The 21780-nt window shown below is 34.3% G+C and overlaps 1 protein-coding gene across 2 annotated transcripts in view; it reads left to right on the top strand.

Annotated features, from left to right (window-relative positions):
- MNAT1 (MNAT1 component of CDK activating kinase) overlaps positions 1-21780 on the top strand; it is a 205730-nt gene that overhangs the window by 117394 nt on the left and 66556 nt on the right. For both annotated transcript variants that reach the window (XM_045070215.1, XM_004738880.3), the window contains exon 7: positions 13695-13816. In XM_045070215.1, coding sequence (XP_044926150.1) covers positions 13695-13816 — 122 coding nt within the window. The remainder of the gene's footprint in view (positions 1-13694; positions 13817-21780) is intronic.

Here is a 21780-nt window from a genome sequence, read left to right on the forward strand (position 1 = left end):
GCTAAGTTCAGAATTGTCTAGAATGGGAAGTGTTTCTAAAACACTATGGGAAGGCTAATTAAAATAGAACTTTGGAAAAAAGAAAATAGAAAACAGTGTAGAAGTAAAGGTCAGTGTTTTCTGTCAAATGTTTTTGAAAGATTTATGTAAGAGTACTCTATTTTCAACCTGTTAAAATATGGATCCTTGAAGACGTATTTATTAATTGCATTGACCTTGCTAAAGACAGCAAGGCAGGTAATTATTTAGGTCGGAGTATTAGAAGTATTATTATTTTTGAATAAATATTAAGAAACTAAACTTAACATCTTGGTACATATGCTCTGTGTGTTGTTAGCTTTTTCCTAATGTAAAATGAATCTCAATATGCCATATGATTGGTGACAAATAAGAAAGTCTTTGTGCAATTAAGAGAAGATCTGTTTACTTAAGAGCTCTCAAAGGTTGTAAAAGATTATACTTGGCTATATGTGAAGGATAAATGTTGTGCAATAATGCCCCTTAGTTCCCCTTTTATAATAAATCTCAGCTGTGTGTTCAGCACAAGGGCTCAGTGCCAAAAAGAACAGGTTCAGCTTGTCTGTGAGGATTTGCACCACAGTAAAGTGCACAACTGCTTTTGTAAAGGTCATTGTAGAGGTCACAGGCATGTATAGTTGAATGAAAGCAACTTTAAAAACATGGTAGAACAGATAGTGTTATTTAAGATTTGAGAATCAATGTTAACTTAAACCATTAAAAGGATAGAAAAATCAAAAAGAACCCTCACATATTCACTTTCTGTTTCTGTTTTCAAAGGGATTTAAAACAATTTGTCAACTTGGGCCAGCATATTTTAAAATAACTTCATAATTGCTTTTTTCCCAAAGATTGATTTATTTTAGAGTGACAGCTGGGGGGCAGGACAGAGAGGGAGAGAAGCAGACTCTCCGCTGAATGCAGAGCCTGCTGTGTGAGACTTTTGATCCCATGGTACTGAGATCATGACCTAAGTTGAAACCAGGAGTTGGATGCTCAACTGACTGAGCCACCCAGGCGCCCCCATAATCACTTTCATAATAACTGTCCAGACTTGGAAACATTGACTAATGTTTGTTAAATTCTGAGGAGTGTTCTGAACAGAGTTCGTATAATAAAGGTAGGACATGACCATGGTAAAATGAGGTGTGTGTGTGTGTCTGTGTGTGTGTTGGGGCGTGGGCCCAAAGGAGCATGGATGAATTCTAATGAAAATGCAGATGTGATCTAAAGGAGAATGTCTCCAGGGGTCATATTTCTTCTGAGGTTATTATTGAGTTAAAATTAACAACAAAGAAAATGCTGTCTTATATTTCTATGAATCTTTTCCTCTTGATATGTCACCAATTCTATATACATTTGTGGTAAGTGGAAATAACTCAGAAATAGCAGGTGGAGAGACTATAAGACCATGATTCCAGGCAATGCAAGTTTTGAGTTTAGTGTAATGAATACCAGAAAATGATAGAACTAAGTAATTGAGTAGCTACAAAGCTTACCTAGAGTTGTGTTTTACATGGAGTTGTATCTGGTCATAGAGTGACTGTTTCTTTTTCTTTTTTCTTTTTAATGGTGATGAAAATGGCAGGCAGCCATTGTTTTCAGTATAGAGATTAATTAGTAATCTGTTAGAATATGCTTCAGCAAATGCAGCTGATTGGCAGTAGCACCTGTCTCAGCAACTGGTAGAATGTTAGTGCTTTCATCAAGCATGTAATTTCCAGAAGGGCTTCAAAGCTGTGTTCATTAAAGTCTCCCATACTAATTACTTTCTTTGTCCTCTGGGGCACTGTTTTACTAAATGTGTACCTCTCTATTTTTATTTATTCATGTTGGTATTTATGTACATATGAAGATTATAAAATAATTTTTTTAATTTTTAAAAATAAATTATGTGGTAGTCTGTCTACTATTGTATTTGTGGAACCACCATTTATGCTTACTGAACACACAATGCTCCCACCTGAAAAATTTACCAGTATTGTGATTTCTGTGCATTGCTTTTGTAATTCATATCATAAATATAAAATATATCTGTAAATTTTGAAAAATGATCTGTTAAAGTATAGTAAAATGTGATTTAAAGGATGGGATATTATAATCAACTGTAGGTAGTTTATTTCTGCATTGTTAGGAAGTCTTTTTTCTAGTTGAAATAGTCTTTCTGGGCCATATTTCAAATTATATTCAATTTACATGGATTTATAGATAAGGCACCAGTGTATTATTGTTTGAGGAAGGTAGTATTTTTGCTTGTTATGAAAAGAAGCCTGAACTACTAAGAGAGTATTTAAAAGAGATGAAGAAAAAAATAAGGATGAAGCACATATCTTGGTATAGGTGAAATTTGCATCATTCTCAGTGTATTATGGAAGAATTGAATGTGAATATTTTCTGAAGGTAAAATTATATGTTTTAATGAATGAGGATAATTTTCATTTAAAAACTAATGATATACTAATATATTTTTTAAAGATTTTATTTATTTGAGACAGACTTTTTTATGTTTCATAAATATAAAGATAAGTTATGAAATACTTAACATAGAATCAGTTCTGGTGGTGTATCCTTTCTGTCATACCTTCACAGTGCCTATCATCCACTAAATGTTTGGATAAATAGCTGAATTTTCATATTCCAGACCTGTAACAGCAAAGTGCTTGGTGGATTTTGGCAGTATAGGCTTTAAAATCTGGGTAGGTTACTTGGCCTTGGGAAACATTAATTTCTTTTCCTGTAAAATAGGCAAAATAATAATTATTTGAAATGTATGTGTAGTGCCTAGTACAGTGCACAGCATATAGTAGATGTTTGGTAAACATTTTTGTGTCCTTTGCATGGAACCCCACTATTAATAATCATATTCTGTATATGCATGACTTTAGTAAAAGACAGTTTAGGCAAAACTGCAAGTGAAAAGGGAATCAGAGAATCCTAAACATTCTATTCTATTATGTATTTAGAATGTAGAGTTTGGGGTGCCTGGCTGGCTCAGTTTGTGGAACATGTGACCCACGTTGGGTGTGATGATTGCATAAAAAAATAAGATCTTAGGGAAAAAAGGATGTAGCTCTAATTGCATGGTGGTTTTTGTGAAGGTGGTGGCAGTGCTGATGAGGGTGGTGTGGTTGTGTGTGGTTGAAGAGAGCAGTTTGGGATGGTTACAGTATTCATACCATTTGTTTCCTTTTAGGACAGAAGAAGGATAAACTCAGTTCCAGCTTGGCTTATGTCTTTTTTTTTTTTTTTTAAAGATTTTATTTATTTGACAGACAGAGATCACAAGTAGGCAGAGAGGCAGGCAGATGGAGAGTGAGAGAAGGAAGCAGGCTCCCTGCTGAGCAGAGAGCCCGATGTGGGACTCGATCCCAGGACCCTGAGATCATGACCTGAGCCGAAGGCAGCAGCTTAACCCACTGAGCCACCCAGGCGCCCTTGGCTTAGGTTTTTACTTATTTTCTATAATGGAAATGACATGGGAACTGCTCGTTTTGTAGTTAAATTATCTCAACTAGAATTAAGTTTGTTATATAGTTTTGGGGGATGATATCTTTGGAGTAGGGGATTGGAGTAAGTGGGATACTGTGGGTCATTACAAAACACTTGTTCATTCATAATGCAAACATTCCTAATATGTACCAAGCAGTGTACTAGGCACAGGAAGTTTAGTTCTGAATAAAGTGAGATTTCTTTAATTATTCAAGCTTTCTGCTACCTTTTCACTAAAAAATATTTCTCCTCCAGAAGACTAATAATCTTCCTTTATGGTATTTTTTGTTTTGCTAATATAATTGTAGTATTTGTAGGGAACTATATAAAGCAATTTTCTTACTTTATTACATTCAGAAATGTAGACTTATGTATAAATTGCCATTATGATTGATAACTAAAATTTCACCTAAAGTGGCAAGATAAGAATTCTTTCTGGGAACTGTTTTTGTAATTACTAAAAGCAAATTAACTAAAATGCTGTATGTCTGAAAAGTTTTAAAAATTTCCAGCAAATTCTGTTTTTCTTAAAATTAATGTGGACTCTTTTTTAAGGAGGCAAGTTTTGTCTCACCGAATAGTCTTCTTGATGTTTTTCTTTTCTGATCTTTTTATAGAAACAGATACGATTTGCTGGACACTCTGTCCTCTTGGCAACAAATGGTAGTTCAGTAGCAAGACAAGCATCAGAGAAAGAATGTAAAAATAATGCTTTCAACACTACCTCATTTATCAGTACTTAAGGAAAAATAAAACCTAGAACCGCAAAAATAAAAGAAAATAAAATATCTTCCCGGGACCCTATTTTTTCTTTAAGCTACTGCTGTATCTTTTCATTTTATCTTATAATTTAATAAAAATAATAATCACGTTTGCTCAGTGTTTCTACTTCCTCAATTCTCATTCTTTCTTCTATCATTTATATTCTTGCTCCTACTTTCACTACTGTACTGAAGCTGCCATTAGAATTGAATTCCCTTCACTAGAAATGATCTTTCTTCCCTTCCATTTCAGCCCCATTCAGCCTTCATAGTCCATCTCAAATGTCATTTTTTCCCTAAGGATTCAGTTGAATGAACATTTAAATACCTGTCATAAGTAACCAAGTCGTATCATACATACATTTAACTTATTTGAATTCAACTAAAGTTGAAAACACAAAACTAGGGAGAAAAGTATGGTTGGCAAAAAGAAGCCAACTGCTTTATCTGCTTTTGCACAGAACACACGGTCATCTATTCCAGTGCTGGAGGAAAAAGTAGTTTATTTATATAAAGCAATTACAGTATGTATAGAGCAATGTATAGTTTACTTTATGGGCTATTTAAGGGATTTTTTTGAGAGGTTATTTTGACCACTTTTTGCCTTTTTGCCTTCCTCTGACCTTAGAACCTTTAAGATGTGACTTCACTGTTGCAGCTTTGTTGAATTTAAGTCAGTCACATTACTTAGAGTCCTTCTATATAACATTTGGAGTTCTCTGATTTTTTAGGTGTAGAGCTATCTGAGGCAGAGATAACTAGCTTGTTAGTTTCTTTCCTGTCTTTGCATTTTTCAGGAGATAAATTTGTATAAATGCAATTTTAGTCAAAACAGGTAGAAGCATGGGGGGCAAATGCTATTCCTTTGTATTTCATGTTCATCTCTGTAGTTTGAGACCCTTGGCTTTCTGAAAACTAATGGCATATGTTCACAAACATATTGTTGAATTTAGTTTCTATATGAGCCATAGTAGTTCTACACCAACACAAAGGAATTTATAGAAATGCTTTTTAAAAAATATGTAGAGCTTGGTTATGATGATATTTGAGATATTTTATTAATATTAATCTTTTTAAAAGATATTGTTTCCTAATTTCCCCCCATTTTAAGTATCTACATATGCTAAATTTTAAAGTTTTTTCTCAAGGAATAATTTATGTTTGTGTAACAGTAAGAAACAAAATATAATAACAATACACACAAATATACTTGTATAACAATAATAATTTTAAAGCAATTATCATTAAAGGATGTTTTTCTCTGTGATTTTGAACACTAAATGTTGTATGTTGTAGTGAGGGAATTACAAATGACTTTAGTTAACAAAGCCTTAAAGTAATTCTACTATAGTAACTAGATTGTGATGAGGTTTCCAGGGCCAATGTGATAGAAATTGTTTTTGGAGACTTGACTTAGGCAAGCAAGGGTATAACTCTTTTAGGACCATTTGCTTTCTAATGATGAACAAGAAGCTCAAGCCCAGCTAGATATAGAAATTCTTCTTTAATGTTTTAAAGCATAGATTACATATTTGAATGGGACTGATCATTACTAAAGAACTAGGAAAATATGGTGCTATTCCTAATGTATTCAGGATGAGGCATTTTTCATACTCTGAAAAAACCTGCCTTTTTTTGAGAAGGAAAATTCTGGAGAAAAATTGGTCCTGTAACTATTAGGCACCGTATTTTAAAAGATAGGGAATACTCATAAAGGCTGATTTGTGAGAATCAGCATTAGAAAGCTGAAAAGAGCAAACCGTATAATTTTTATTTTATTTTTATATTTTTTAATTTTTAGAAAAAGGTATATTCTCTTCTTTACAAAACATGCATTCAGAAAGAGAATGTAGTCTCATGATTCTAGTAGAGACTTGAGAATCTGGGGATTCATGCTTTTTTTCTCACTGGCTGTTTCTCTGGTCATATTTAGAATAAAATTATTCTACATTAAATTTGGGGAAAATTATTTTTATTTTTATGACATATTATGAGGTAGTGGCTTTTTTCTACTTAGTGGTCATGAAGTCATAGCAGGTTAGATCTGGAAGAACATCTAGACCAACCCCAAGTTCACTTCCTACATCCCCATTTTAGATTATGAAAATGAAACTGAGAATTTTATCACCTCGTTCATTTTATTTTATTTTTTAAAAATAAGATTTTATTTTTAAGTAATCTCTATATCTATATATCCTGTGTGGGGCTCAGACTTACAGCCCTGAGACCAGGAATCACATGCTCCACCAACTAAACCAGCCAGGCGTCCCTCCCTCAGTTCATTTTAGTTTAGAGGCAGTGCCAACATAAATATAGAGTTACCTCTTACCGTGCAGGGTCTTATCCCTCATTGACCTTAATACTGTTTACTATAACTTTTTGAAAGAAATTAGAGAAAGCCATTTGTATGGGGGGAAAAATGAATTGTACTTACCATAAAATTCTGCACGACCAGGAAGTTATTACTATGCAGCTGTTGCAGCGATGACAAGCTGATATCACCCTAGAATGACCAGAACAGCATAGTATAAAAATTGTTCTGCTTGCTACCCAAAAAATTTAAGAACAACTGAATTACCAAGAAAATATTACTTAGAGTGAGCAGATAGAAGGCAGTGCCAGGTATATAATTCACTATGCTGTTGCAAAATTGTGTGAGAATCCATACACACACCACACAATTAAAAAATCTATCTATATCCATATACAGATGTGTACATATATATGCACAAATGAAAAACACATGTATGTATGTGCACATACATATTTAAATTATTAGGACACTAACCAACATAGAAATAGTATTTCAGAAAAAACAGTTGATCTTCTAAAATGCACCCAAAGATACTTTCTTTGGAAATAATAACCAGGATTGTAGTGGTTTAATGCTTCAAGAACACTGAAATATTCAGGTTTTTAATTCCCTTTGGCAGTATGACACACCCTGTAGGATTTGATAAATTTAAGATGTGAAAGGATTTAGTTTATGAAGACAACTACCACTATCACTGTTTTCTTTCTTCTTCTTTTTTTTTTTGGTTTTTTGTTTTTGTTTTGCATTTAGATAATTCAGAGACTTAAAAGTAGAAAGCACAATCTCATCAGAAAGTTATTGGAATATAAGCTCCCTGAGTGCAGGGCTTGTATCTGTTTTGATCACTGCTGGAGTTTTTACTTTTGGACATAGAGTTAGTATTCAGTATTTGTTATGTGAATGGGTGATGATAGCCACGGGATACCACAGTATCATCTGAAAATTTTTTAAAATGAATTCTTAAGTGGCTAAAGACACCTTTCCAGCCTAGGGATAAAAAGCATTCACGGGCTTTCTGTAGTGGGTAAGTGAAAGAAAACAATATTAAAGTGTGGAGAAGGTGAAGTTGTATTCCTTATGTGCCTTTATAGTACATGTGATTAACAAAATTTCAATTGTTTATGCTTAGTAAGAGCATTCTTAAATTTATAGAATATGGAAACCTGACTCTTAACAGTTTTCCTAGTGTTCATATTGGTATACCTTTTGGCCATTCATATGCCCTTTTATATTATTCAGGGTTTGAACAAAGCATCAAGTAGTTCTTTCTTGCCAGGCACTGTGCTGTACACATTGCAGCGAACATAGGGCTTTATAGTCTAATGGGAGAGATAGATGTTAAACAGATAACTCTATACAGTTTAACAAGCTTATAGGGCTTATTAGCAAATATACTAAAAATGAGACTAGCCTGGCAAGTAAGTCATTTAAGCAAGACAGAAAAATGAAGAGTCCTTAAAATTGTGTTGAAGGATTTTCAGAATCATTCAGTCTATCACCCTTAATTACTAATACTTTATAAATTACAGCCTCTTCTATGGTACTTAGCAAAAAATTATATACTGATTTTATGAAAGGATGTTTTCATTTTTAGTATTTTTCAAGTTTCTATTTATTTTTTTTTATAGATTTTATTTATTTATTTGACAGACAGAGATCACAAGTAGGCAGAGAGGCAGGTAGAGAGAGAGAGAGAGAGAGGAGGAAGCAGGCTCCCCGCTGAGCAGAGAGCCCAATGTAGGGCTCAATCCCAGAACCCTGGGATCATAACCTGAGTGGAAGGTAGAGGCCTTAACCCACTGAGCCACCCAGGCACCCCTCAAGTTTCTATTTTAATTTCAATTAACATCCAGTATTATATTACTTTTAGGTGTACAATATAGTGATTCAACAATTCCATGTATCACCTCGTGCTCATCACAACAAGTTCATTCCTTCATTTTTAGTATTTTTATTATTGCTTATTTCAACAGCCTTATACTAATGATTACGATCATTAATATTGCTATTGCTATTGCTTTATTTTTATTAGAAAATAATATATTTTCTTTAGTAATGTTATTGTAAATGGTTGCTACATTCCAAAAGTGTGTGTGTATCTCTTTTACTTTCCTCAGTAATCACATCCTCAGTAAAACTTTTTTTTGTTTGTCTTTTTGATTATAATCAATCTAGTGGGTGAAGTGGTATTTTGTTGTGGTTGTAATTTGCATTTTTCTCAAATGTTGAGCATCTTTTCATGTACTTATTTGCCATTTGTGTATCATCTTTGGTGAAATGTCCATTAATTCAGCTGTGATAGATCACTAGTGCATCATGTAGTTTGATTTCCTTAATCTGATAATTTGGATAATATAATACTTACTGTCTTGGTGGAAATAGCACATTCAGTTACTAATTTGCATCCAGATTTGAGATACTCTTTTGCCTCCAGTCACTTAAAACTGCCAACACTGGGGCACCTGGGTGGCTCAGTTGGTTGGGCATCTGCCTTCAGCTCGGGTCATGATCCCAGGGTCCTGGGATTGAGCCCCACGTTGGGCTTCCTGCTCAGTGGCGAGTCTGCTTCTCCCTTTCCTTCTGCTTCTCCCTCTGCATATGTGCGCATGCTCTCTCTTTCCCAAATAAATAAATCTTACTCAAAAACAAAAACAACCCCCTAACACTTTCCTCATAGGACTTGCATGACATTTTGTCTATTGCTGACTTAATTTTAATTTTAATTATGTCAATGATTGCCCGTAAGTTCTTTCCCAGCTTTAGATTTGAGAAATTCGGCATCTCTCTCCACACCAAGTTTTTTTGGGGAAAGATTGATTGACTGTTACAAAGCTAAGTTGTGCATCATTTGTGAACTTTGTTTTTATCATTCTCATGGTAAACAGAATTACCACTGAGTGATGTTTACTGTTCTCTAAATGCCATAATTAAAAAAAAAATCCTTTTTGAGCCTGCGTTGTTTTGACCAAATCTAAGTTATTAGAATTTGTATAAAAATTTATCTTGATCTAGGGTTTACTTACTAAGATCAAACTTTTAAATTGAGCAACCATCACTATATTATCTAAAAATAAGATATTAAAAATTATATGGTAGAACCCATACTGACAGGAATTAGGAGATTTGACTCTTACTACATGACTTTTGGAAAATTTATATTTTAAATGGTTCTTTTTTCATAAAATAAGGAAGTTAGGGGAGAAGAACACACTTTAGAATCTAACAGAACTGGCTTCTAATTCTCAACCTGCCATTAATACAGAGTGACCTTGCCAAGTCACATATATAAACCCCTGTTCCTTATCTGTAAGGTAGGAGTAATAGTATTTATCTCATAAAACTGTTATGAATACTAATGAAATAATGCATAAAAAGTCCTTAGACCAGTTCTGGGCACTGAGTAGATAATGTTAACTGTTATTATATTAGGTGATCTTTTATGTGCCCACAAACTTGCAGAAAAGATTTTGCATTATATGATTTCATAACTTTAGTAACTTGGGCTTTATTGTTGGTATTTAGTGAATGATCACTTTTAGTATGTTTCCACTGTAATGGCTTAAGAGAGTCTATCTTTTTGAATATTATTTTCTTTGGAAAGTGTTCTAGCTCTTGAAAATACCCATTGCGTATCATCTTTTCTGGGCCTTGCATGATTTATAAAATGCAAATGGAGTAATTCAGTAGGACTCTAAATTTTCTTCCTTTAATTTTTGTAATTTTTCTTTTTCACCCCCCCGCCTAACAATGTGAATTTTTTTATCATAATATTCTGGGATTTTTATGTCATATGGCAGGAGAATTTAGTACTTCGCAGCTTATGAAGAAGATACTTTGAAACAGGAATGTCAAAATGTCACTCAAAATAACTGGCTTAGGCAGTCCTTTTCTTAACCTGTGTAACCCCCTGTGCTCAGTTTCATTGTTCACAGATTGGATTTCTGTGAGATAGTGTAAGATTTAGTTTGACAGTCTGATGTTTATTTAGAAAAGCTGTGAAACATATGGAGGTTAAGGGTTAAAATAATGTTAACAGACTTTTCTAGGTATTTCACTTCTTTTTTTCATGTGTATTACTCTCACCAGGTAAATGAGTAAATAGAATATCTAAAACCCATTTTTTAAAAATTGTGATAAAATATGTATAACATAAATTTTACCATTTTAACTCTTTTTAAGGATATGTGTTTTGTTTTTTTTTTTTAAGATTTATTTGAGAGAGAATGAGCAAGAAGGGAAGACTGAGTGAGAATCTCAAGCAGACTCCATGCTTAGCTGGAGCCCACCAACATGGGGCTCTATCTCAGGACCATGAGATTATAACCTGAGCTGAAACCAATAGTCAAATGATTGACTGACTCCACCATCTAGGGCCCCCAAGTATATGGTTCTTGATATCAAATACATTGGATATTGGATATTGTAGCATATCCATCTCCAGACTTTCTCAGACTTCTCCAACTACAACTCTATACTTATTAAATACTAACACCCCATCCCCTTCTTGCCTCACCCTAGCTTCTGGCAACCACTATTCTACTTTCTGTTTCTATGAGTTTGACTACTCTAGTAACCTCAGGTAATTGGAATCATATAATGTTTGTCTTTTTGTAAGTGGCTTTTTTCACTTAGCGTATTTTTAAGATTCACCTATGTTTTAACATGTGTCAAAATTTCTTCCTTTTTAAGGCTAAATAATATTCCATTGTGTGTATATGCCACATTTGGTCTATTCATTCATCCATCCATGGATACCTGGATTGCTCCTGTGGTTACTGTGAATTATGATGCTGTGAACATGGGTGTGCAATATTTGTTCTATTCTTGCTTTTACTACTTTTGTGTATGTACCCAAGAATGGAATTTTTGGCTCGAATGGTAATTCTGTAGTTAATATTTTGAGGAATCATGATCCTGTTTTCTATAGTGGCTGTGCCATTTTACATTCCCATCAGCAATGCACATTGGTTCCAATTTTTATACATCCTTGCCAAAACTTGTTATTTTCTGTGATTTTTTTTTTTTAAAAATAAATTTTATTTATTTATTTGACAGACAGAGATCACAAGTAAGCAGAGAGGCAGGCAGAGAGAGAGGAGTAAGCAGGCCCCCCCTGCTGAGCAGAGAGCCCGATGCGGGGCTCCATCCCAGGACCCTGGGATCATGACCTGAGCTGAAGGCAGAGGCTTTAACCCACTGAGCCACCAAGGCACCCCTATTTTTTGTGGTTTTATGTGTTTGTTTGTTTTGAATAATAGCCATCCTAAATAGTCATGGGTGTTAAGTGGCATATCATTGTGGTTTTGATTTGCATTTTCTTAATGACCAGTGTCATTAAGCATCTTTTCATGTGCTTAATGGCAGTTTGTATATCTTTGGGGGAAATGTCTGTTCAAGTCCTTTGTCAATGTTTGATGAAGGACTTTTGAGGTCACCTCGTCAGGGAAGCTATTAATACATGATAGTGAACTAGCTAGGTTGATGCTAAATGGGATTAAAACTTGTTGAAGAGAAAAACCGCAAGTCAGATGCAAACACTGTCATGTTCCTCACTGAGTCAGTTGCACTTTAACACTTTTAAGTCATGGTTTTTATTTGTTAATTTATGTAAATAAAAGAGAAAAATGTACTGTATTAGTAATTTAGGGGAAAAGGAAACTAAGGGAGGTAACAACAGAAATCAACTAGAAAATGGTAGAACAAATAACTAGAGGAGCTAGTTTTTGTTAAAAAGTTAGGAAATAAAGAACTTGATGAACACTATACAAAGATAAAGAACATAACTAGACTTAGAATCTGAAAACATGAACAATATAAAAAATAGGGATTTTTGAAAAATAGAATCCATGCTCAGCAAAAAAAAAAAATCTACGCTCACATGTATGATAAACCTCAGTTTAATGATGTTATATGGCTAAATGGCATTTTATTTTGTATCTGTGTAATCAAATACAGTGCTTTTCTTTTGGTTATTCAGTAATTATTTGTTTTCAGAAAAATCCTAGATGTTTTATTCAATTTAGTTTATAGCACAAAATCCCCTGTGTGTGTATGTAAGTAGATATCATATACACATTTTTGGTAAGTAACCTTGATTTCATTGTGAAGACTTAAGAGAGTGGATGTTTATGTAGCAAAATTTTGTGGAGGATAATTTCATTAGTGTTTTTCCCTAATTAGGGCTTTCAAGAAAACACTGATTTTACCAAAATTCTCAGAGCTGTGTAATAAAGTAGGAAATGTGAGGAGAGACTGAGCTTTTATATTTGCTGAATTCTACCATTTATGTTGAATAGCTATATTCTTTAAGTCTGAATTTGAATTTAATGATGGATTTGGCTTGCTGCTTTTATTTTTATTTATTTATTTTCAAGATTTATTTTTTTATTTGAGAGAGTGAGTGAGTGAGAGAGAGAGAGAACACACAAGCCTGAAGAGAGGCAGTAGGAGAGGGAGAAGCATACTTCCCACTGAGCAGGGAGCCCGATGTGGGGCTCCATTCCTGAGATCATGACCTGAGCTGAAGGCAGCTACTTAACCAACTGAGCCACCCAAGTCCCCCAGTTTTCTTTCAAATTATATGTAAATTACTATATAAAACTAGTTTAGGTTTATAAAAGTATGAAATGTGGATTTCAGTAATATAATGAATTGTACCCATGAGTTGGCAGACTTCATGGATAATATTTTTAAATTTTATTTCCTTTTAAAATTACTCTACACCCTGTATGGGGCTCAAACTCAGGACCCTGAGATCAACACTTGTATGCTCCACTGGCTGAGCCAGCAAGACCTCCCCATGGATATTTTTATTTTTTATTTTAAAAATTTTTTAAAGAATTATTTATTTATTTTAGAGTAGGGGAAGGTCAGAGGGAGAGGGAGAGAGTTCTAAGCAGACTCCATGCTGAGCAGGGAGCTGACTCAGGGCTCAGTTCTAGGATCCTGAGATCACAATGTGAGTGGAAACCAAGAGTCCAATGCTTAACTGACTGTGCCACCTAGGTGTCCCAGGATAATATTTTTAAAGTGAGGAAGGAGTTTTGTCTGAAAAGATGTAGTAATATGGAAGTATTATTAACAGGTATCACTTTCCTTCATTTTTCTAACAGGGTCAGCATATTTCATTAGCACCTATTCAAAAGCTTGAAGAAGCTCTATATGAATACCAACCACTGCAGATAGAGACATGTGGACCGCAAGTTCCTGAGCTTGAGATGTTAGGAAGACTTGGGTAAGTGTCTAGGGACTTCTTTTTGATGGACTAATGTTTGGCTTATCTGTTAATATTTAAGTTTATTTAAGTTTAAGTTACACTTTTAAAAAAATTCTTAGATTTTGAAGTTTAGAACTTTACTCTTTTGTGAAAAATGAATGCCTAACAGTAAGTGTACACATTTTTTGTATGTTTCATTAGGTCTTTTAAGATTAAGATTGGTTTGTATTTTCTTTTTTAATGATGTTGTTGGCAGCTATATCGAAGTAACTGTTCATTTGCAGCTTACTCTGTAATTTTTTAAAAATAGGAGCTTAATTTAGTCATTAGTAAGCCAGTAAATATATAAGAGTTGACTTTGCCATGAAAAAGAGTAGATGTATGCATTGTCTGCTATTTACAGTATAACTATATTTATGAGAAAGGAGCCACAAAATATTTTAGTCAAAGGTATAATGTATGGCTGGCCCAGTGGCTCAAAAGCCATATTATATGCATCTGTTTTGGAAATGAACCTGGGATGGTGACAGTTTTGAGCGATGGAGATGATCACAGTCTGTCTCAGGGAAGCAGGTGGTGTCTATAGTATACTTGAAAAGTGTAAACCAGACTTCATTGGGGAACAATTCATGTCTGAGTCTGGTATCTCAAGTTAAAGTTTTGAATGAAAAGATGATCTAGAAACCTTTGCTTCTTAGCAAAGTAAAATAATGTAAAGAATATAATGTGAACAGAAATAATGGGTACAGTGAAACAAGTGATTAAAAAGTAATTTAATCAGCAAAAGTTTTAGCAGCAAAAACAAGATAAATAATAAAACAAAAAAAAAAACCCCAAGACCAAAACAACAAAAAAACCCTGTATGCGTCTTCAATACCAAAATTTTGAACGTGACTCTTAGTATTATACATATGCAACTGGAGCCTCCAAGTTCATGACTATTAAAATGATAGATAATTCGCTAATCTGCTATTTAGTAGATCTTATTATTTCTTTAGTTCTATATTTTCTTAAGGTCCTACATCTTCCAAACATGAAGCTAAGGAGATGTGAAACAAAACCTTAAAACCCGTTTGAGTCTGAGATAACAGATTTACTAAATAATTTGTGTTAAGTGCTAAAATTGAAGCTCGAGATAGACAATATAGGGTTTCATGATGTAAAAAGTTAATAGTGTTAAAGACGTTGGTTTCTTCTCTCTTATTGGGTTAACAAGAGCCAGATCTTTAAAATAAGTTTTCTTAAAATCTTTACTTTTATTTTAGTGAAGACAAAGTATTTAAAACAGTATTCCTTTGTTACAGGGTTTTTTCATTTTCTAATAGTTTTGTCATCAAAATTACATTTGAAAGATTATGGAAATGGGCATAATAACAATGCACAAGTAAAATGTGTGACAACAGTTAGTGCCATAATAAACAGTTAATGCCCATAACAGTTAATGCCCATAATAAATGGGCATAATAACAATGCACAAGTAAAATGTGTGACAACAGTTAGTGCCAAGGATAGAAGAGGAAATAACTTGTTGTAATGTTCTTACAGTGTACCGGAAGTGGCATAGTTGTATCTGGAAATAGATTGTAGTAAGTTAAAAATGTTTAATGTTAACTCTCTAGCAACTGCAAAAAATGTGGGGGGGGGGAGGGAAGAGGGATGGTTAATTAGTTTGTAGCAGAGAAAAATTATGAAATCATAAAAAATATTAATGAAAAGGAGAACAGGAAGAGAGGGTGACAAAAATAAAGAAATGAAGCAATTAAGAAATAACATGGTAGTAGATTTAGTCTTAACTCTGTAATTACCTTGCATAGAAATGTTCTAAATCAGCACTAACCAATACAACTTTCTGAAATGATAGAAATAGTTTAGGTTTATGCTGTCATGTATAGTAGCCCTCAGTTTCATGTTTCTGCTGAGCACTTGAATATGTCTAGTGCAGTTGAAGAACTGAATTTTATATTTTATTCAGTTTAGTTTAAATAACCATGTATGATGAGTGGCTCCCATATTAGATAGCACAGATCTGAATATTCTAAGTAATAAGCAGAGATTGCCAGATTATACCAAAAATAAGATTTATTTTATGTTTTCTATAAGGAACTGGCATTATATTTAAAAATATAGTTTCTCTGAACTTTCCAAGTTTCTCTGTACTTGGATCTATAATTTGTTGTTTTTATTTTGTAAATATCTCAACCATTATTTCTTCACAGATTTTTTTTTTCATCAAAGGAATTCTTTTTGATCTTGCTATTTTTATATCTAGCATTTCCATATCATTCCTTTTTATAATTTTCATCTCTTTTCTGAAATTCCCTGTTTATACATGTTCTCTATCTTTCCCCCCCTAAGTCTTTTAACTTTAAAGTGCCGCTTTGATATCCAACATTTCTTGGTCTGGTTCTGTTGATTAGTTTATGTCATGATGATAGATTTATTTTTCCTGCTTTCTTGTATTTATTATAATTATTGTTTGAGTATTGGATATTCTGTGTGACAGAACAGCAGAAACTGAGATTTATACCCTGAAATATTTATGTCCTTTTTTTCTGTCAGGGCATTAGGATAGAGAATTGAGTATTAAGTAGATAGTTTGATTTTAGTTTGGGTTTTGTTGTTCAGTTGTTGCTCATAGGCTTCAACTTCTTCCAGATAGTCTCTTGCCACTTTGAGTCTAGTATGAGGGTTGGAGTGCTGGAGGGATTTTTCAGTCTTGCTCCAGTCTGTTTTCAGCAACAGGCTCTGACCACCTAAGCCACATAAGAGTTCTCTCTTGGTGCTCCTCCCCAGCCACAAACTGCTTTTTCCTCTTGGAGTAAGTTTTGTGATGGGAACGAGGGGATTTCTTAGTTCTCCTGTTCCAGCTTTTAGCCTTAGGAGGTCTTGGGTACCAGAGCCTCAGGGTAGGGCTTTCTTGGTGTATCTGTCTCTTTCCTAGAGGTGAACAACTTTTGTTTCTTATTTTGGAGAGCAGGCAGGTTTGCTTTTCCTCTCCCGGCCCCACAACTGAACTCTCTTATGTTGGTAGGCATGGGAAGTGTTGGCTGTAAGACAGTTTTTTGTACCCCTCGCTCCCTGCCCACTTTGCATCATTGTGTTAGCACAGGTAAGAATTGGTTTCTTCCCTTTCCTCAGTAGCTGTAAGGCTTTTGTCTGTGTCAGTATAGAGTTGAGGAGGGCGACAGAAGGTTTTCTACTTTTCCCCCAGTGGCAGCCAACCTTTGCCTTTCCCAGCAGTTGAGTCCTGGCTGTTTGTTTGTTTTTAAGTTCATTTTCTCTTGTATTGAGTGTTCTGTTATTGCCAAATTTTATTGGGTCTTTTCAATGGACTATCCCCCTTATCTTCCTCTTTTAATCTGCTACGGTGGTGCTGTTGCTATATATATGTGTGTGTATTTAACTAACTCTTAGAAATTTGTATGAAATAGATGTAGCTTGCTTTTTTCCCAATAATTTTGAGTAAATTGTTAAATTTAATAAACATTGGCAACTCTTCTGATTGTTTGGATCCCTTTTTGGTTTCCTTTTGCCTTTGCCATTATGATTTAGATTTTAAAATGTAGGGTAAGTGTCCATTAGATAAGATATAACCATAGCATTTGTACTTTTCCCAAATTTTTTGTACATGAAATCTTATTTGAACCTAAATAAAGGAGGCTGGATCGTGTGTGTGTGTGTGTTGGTGGGTGGGGGACTTTCATTAACCATTGAGTATTTAGAATACAGTTAGTTCCAGCATTTTTTTTCTTTTTTTAAGATTTTATTTATTTATTTGAGAGAGAGAACACATGTGCATATGCACTGGGATTGGAAGGGGGCTCCTGGCAGAGGGAGAGGGAGAGGCAGACTCCCCACCAAGTGGCAGGACTCCATCCCAGGACGTGGAGATCAGGACCTGAGCCAAAGACACACTTAACTGAGTGAGCCATGTAGGTGCCCCCAGAATTTCTCGAAGTAGACTTTTGCTTTTCTCAGCAGAGACTATACATATATTCTGTCCCACAATAGTTACAAGGCAGATTGTTGTGATTTCAAATAAGCATGTATGTTTAAGTTAATAAACCTTGATGGTAATCGTTTCTTTTAGCCATTGGTGGCTAAGTAGTGTAGGAATTTCTAGATCATCAACATTGATATCAGAATTGCTAAAGAAACAGTGACTTTTTCCTGATTTAGAACTATTTATCTATCGGGAAAGAATTCATCCCACATCTCTTTAGCCTTCTACCTTGAGAAAGAAATTGTATTCAATACAGACAGCTTTAGTGTTTGGAGCTTGGATCAGCTCAGGCAGTCTTTTTGGTAATGTTCTGACCTCATACTGAAACACCTGCTAAAATAAATTCTAAATTGATTTCTTATACTATTAGTTCATTTTCTCTTCTGGAAATATTATTTGAAGCTATGTGCTATCTTATTTTTTCTTATTAAACTTTATAAATCTAAGGATATATCTTTACCTAATACAACTTTCAGAAACATTTAGAGAGAAACTGAAGAATTTGTTCTGTGAAGTGACTTTTAAAAAAATGATTTATATCCTCAAAGGTGCTGCTTTTAGGGTAGAAGGAATATAAGTTTAAATTGACTAAAGTAATAATAATTATACATCTGTCCTAAAAGTTGTCCATGTCTTGCATTTAAATAAGCCCCATTTATCCCTTTATGGCGAGATCTCCCCCTTTCCCCAGTCCTCTAGTTTCTCTTCCTCTCTCTTTTCCTATTACAACAAAATTTTCCATTTTATATTATGTTATCCTACAGAGGGAACAAGATCAATTTTTCTAGAGGCAAACAGAATTAATTACTTATTTTTATTTTCTTTTATCTGCTTTGAAATCTGTGTGACTTGGTGAAGTTAAGAAGGCTACACTTTGCACTTTCACTTTAGCTAGTGCAGAAGTACAGGTGCAAGCACTTTCAGAATAATTTTAATTATATATTTTGGGGAGCAAGTGATTTAAGATCTTGGGTAGCATCGTGTCTCCAAAGAACTACATTTTTTTCCACAATATATAACTTTGAGAAAGGGTGAAATCAAAAGTACATTGTCATGAAATTTTTGGAGTTTTTTTCTTTTACTAAGATCTTCTTTACAGTTAGTTAAATTTGAGAAGCAAGTTTAAATGAAAATTTTCATTCAAGAGGGTATCATGAAGGTATAATTGTAGTTCACATTGGACTGGTAGTACTCTTCTGGTTTACTTAAGGCAATATGTAAACAAGTTTATTAATTCTCTGCCAGTGGGAGAATGCTTTGGGAAAACTTAACTGCTAATTGAAATTCCCTAGACAATGGCTTTCGTGGTTAGTCTAGTATTCTCATTGATTGGCACTCTGAGACTGTCTTTTTAATAATCAACTGGATTTCTAGTTAATATTTTACTACCCTCCATCCAAAGATGAGTTATTTCCTTAACTGATATAAATTATGAGTGCTTACCAATTTTGTTCATCAGTTTCACATTATTTAATCAGATACCTCTACTGTTTTAGGAAGATGGAAGTGATTTATTCAATATGAGCTTTTCACTTGTGAGCTTATTATAAAAATGAGGAAAAACTTGTTTTATAAGATGAAATAGGATCTTTATGATCTCTTCTATTAATACAACTGATACAAGTGTGTGCTATCAGTTATGATAGCTTTATTTTTAAATAAATCTTAAATCTTTTCAAAGATTTTTAAAAAATTTTATTTTATTAAAAGATTTTATTTATTTGAGAGGGACAGAGGGAGAGGGAGAGAGAGAATCCCAAGAAGACTTCATGCTGAGTGTGGAGCCCCATGTGTGGCTCGATCTCACTAATCATGAGATCATGACCTGAGCTGAAATCAAGAGCTAGATGTTTAACTGAGCCACCCAGGAGCACCTTAAGATTTTTATTTTTTTATTATTTTTAAAGATTTTATTTATTTATTTGACAGAGAGAGAGAGAGATCATAAGTAGGCAGAGAGGCAGGCAGAGAGAGGGGGAAGCAGACTCTGCTGAGCGGAAAGCTGGATATGGGGCTCAATCCCAAGATCCTGAGACCATGACCTGAGCCGAAGGCAGAGGCTTAACCCACTGAGCCACCCAGGTGTCCCAAGATTTTTATTTTTAAGTAATCTCTACATCCAGTGTGGGCTCGAATTTACAACCCCAAGGTCAAGGGTTGCATGCTATACTGACTGAGGCAGCCAGGTGCCCCAAGTTGTGAGAGCTTTAAAAAACATATTTGAAGTCTGATGATTTAAGATCTTGAGAGCTTCCTTACCAGATGCTAAGATTAGTTAGCTATTACTGCATAATCAATAGTGAAAAAATGTGTGACAGTAATAGTTGTATTGAATTGACTTAGTTAACTAGAAACTAATGATAATTAGAAGATAGTTTTTTGTTTGATTTCTATCAGCACCTATTAATTTTGTTTTCTTGTGTAGCCATAGAACGCCTTAATAAAACCAACCAACCAAAAGTAGCTAACCTATTAACAGATCCATTACTATTGGCAAAGAAAGCATTTAGAAGTGTTCATTCATGAGGAAATAGGATAGGGTATAGTCCTCAGAATAGAAGATCTACCTTCACAGTAACCTTGGAGATGCTTTCATGACTTTTCTTTTGTCTTAAGAACTGTATTTTTTTTTCCAATTGATAAATTAGAACTTTAAATATTGAGAATTTGAGATAAGACATTGAACCTGTTCTATCAAATTTTTTGTTATAATACTGTCTCTCTTCTTAAGGACTTCCCCACTGTTGCCATGGAAGACTAATATATCAATCTGGTTATGTCTCTTTGGTTTTAATGTATCAGTCTGGTCATGTCTGTTTGTTATTAATATCTTTCAGTAGCTCATCATTACCTGCACAATCTGAACCCTGACTTTATATTCCTATGCCCTACCTCCTTATACTTGGTGTTTCTTAAGAACCTTATGGTGTCTCACATATTTTTGTGTTGTTAAACATGCTGTTTCCTTTCCTTAGAATTTTCATATTGTCTTTATATTTGTGGCATAGTCCATCCAGTAATTTCTTTTCCTCTTACCTCCTATGTGTGAGAATTTCTTTTCCTCTTTCCTCCTATGTGTGAGTTGTCTGTTTATTCCCCATTGTCTCCTTTTTTTATTGGGATAATATTGTTTTCCTTTATTTATTTATATGAGTCAGCTGTGTAATAAGGATATTAACTCTTAGAATCTTAAATTCTATTTTATTTAGGGTGCCTGGATGGCTCAGTGGCGTAAGCCTCTGCCTTCTGCTCAGCGGGGAGCCTGCTTCCTCCTCTCTCTCTGCCTGCTGCCTCTGCCTGCTTGTCATCTCTGTCAAATAAATAAATAAAATCTTTAAAAAAAACTATTAAAAATTCTATTTTATTCTTTTTTAAAAGATTTATTTATTTATTTTGGGATGGGGGGTGCAGGGAGAGACAGAATGAGAGAGAGAGAGAGAGAATCCCAAGCCAATTGTGCACTGAGCACAGAGCCCAACGCAGGGCTCTATCCTATAAACCTGTGATTATGACCTGAGCCAAAGCCAAGAGTCAGATGCTAATTGATTGTGCCACCCAGGCACACCTCATTTTTTAAAATTCTTTTTAAAAAAGATTTATTTAATTATGAGAAAGAGCGAGTGCATGAGTGGGAGGGGCAGAGGGAGAGGGAGAGAGAATCTCAGACTCTGCACTGAGCATGGAGCCTGATGCAGAGCATTATCTCACCACCCCAAAACCACTAAAACTAAAACCAAGAGTTGGGTGCTTAACTAAATGCACCACCCAGGCACCCCTTAGTTTTTTATTCTTACATTGTTTATGATATGCAGTAGTTTTAATTCTGAGCAATGGTTGTATTGATGATGTCCTATTGACTTTCCATTGTTCTTCCACTAAGGAACTCCTAAACCAACATGAACTTTATGTATATTTATATTCTAATTTTTGCGTGGCTTCAGTTTTTTATCTCATCACTAAATCCATATGGAATTTATTT

Source organism: Mustela putorius, unplaced genomic scaffold, assembly GCF_011764305.1.
Source record: "Mustela putorius furo isolate JIRA1106 unplaced genomic scaffold, ASM1176430v1.1 tig00000129_pilon_pilon_pilon, whole genome shotgun sequence".
Lineage (NCBI taxonomy): Eukaryota > Metazoa > Chordata > Mammalia > Carnivora > Mustelidae > Mustela > Mustela putorius.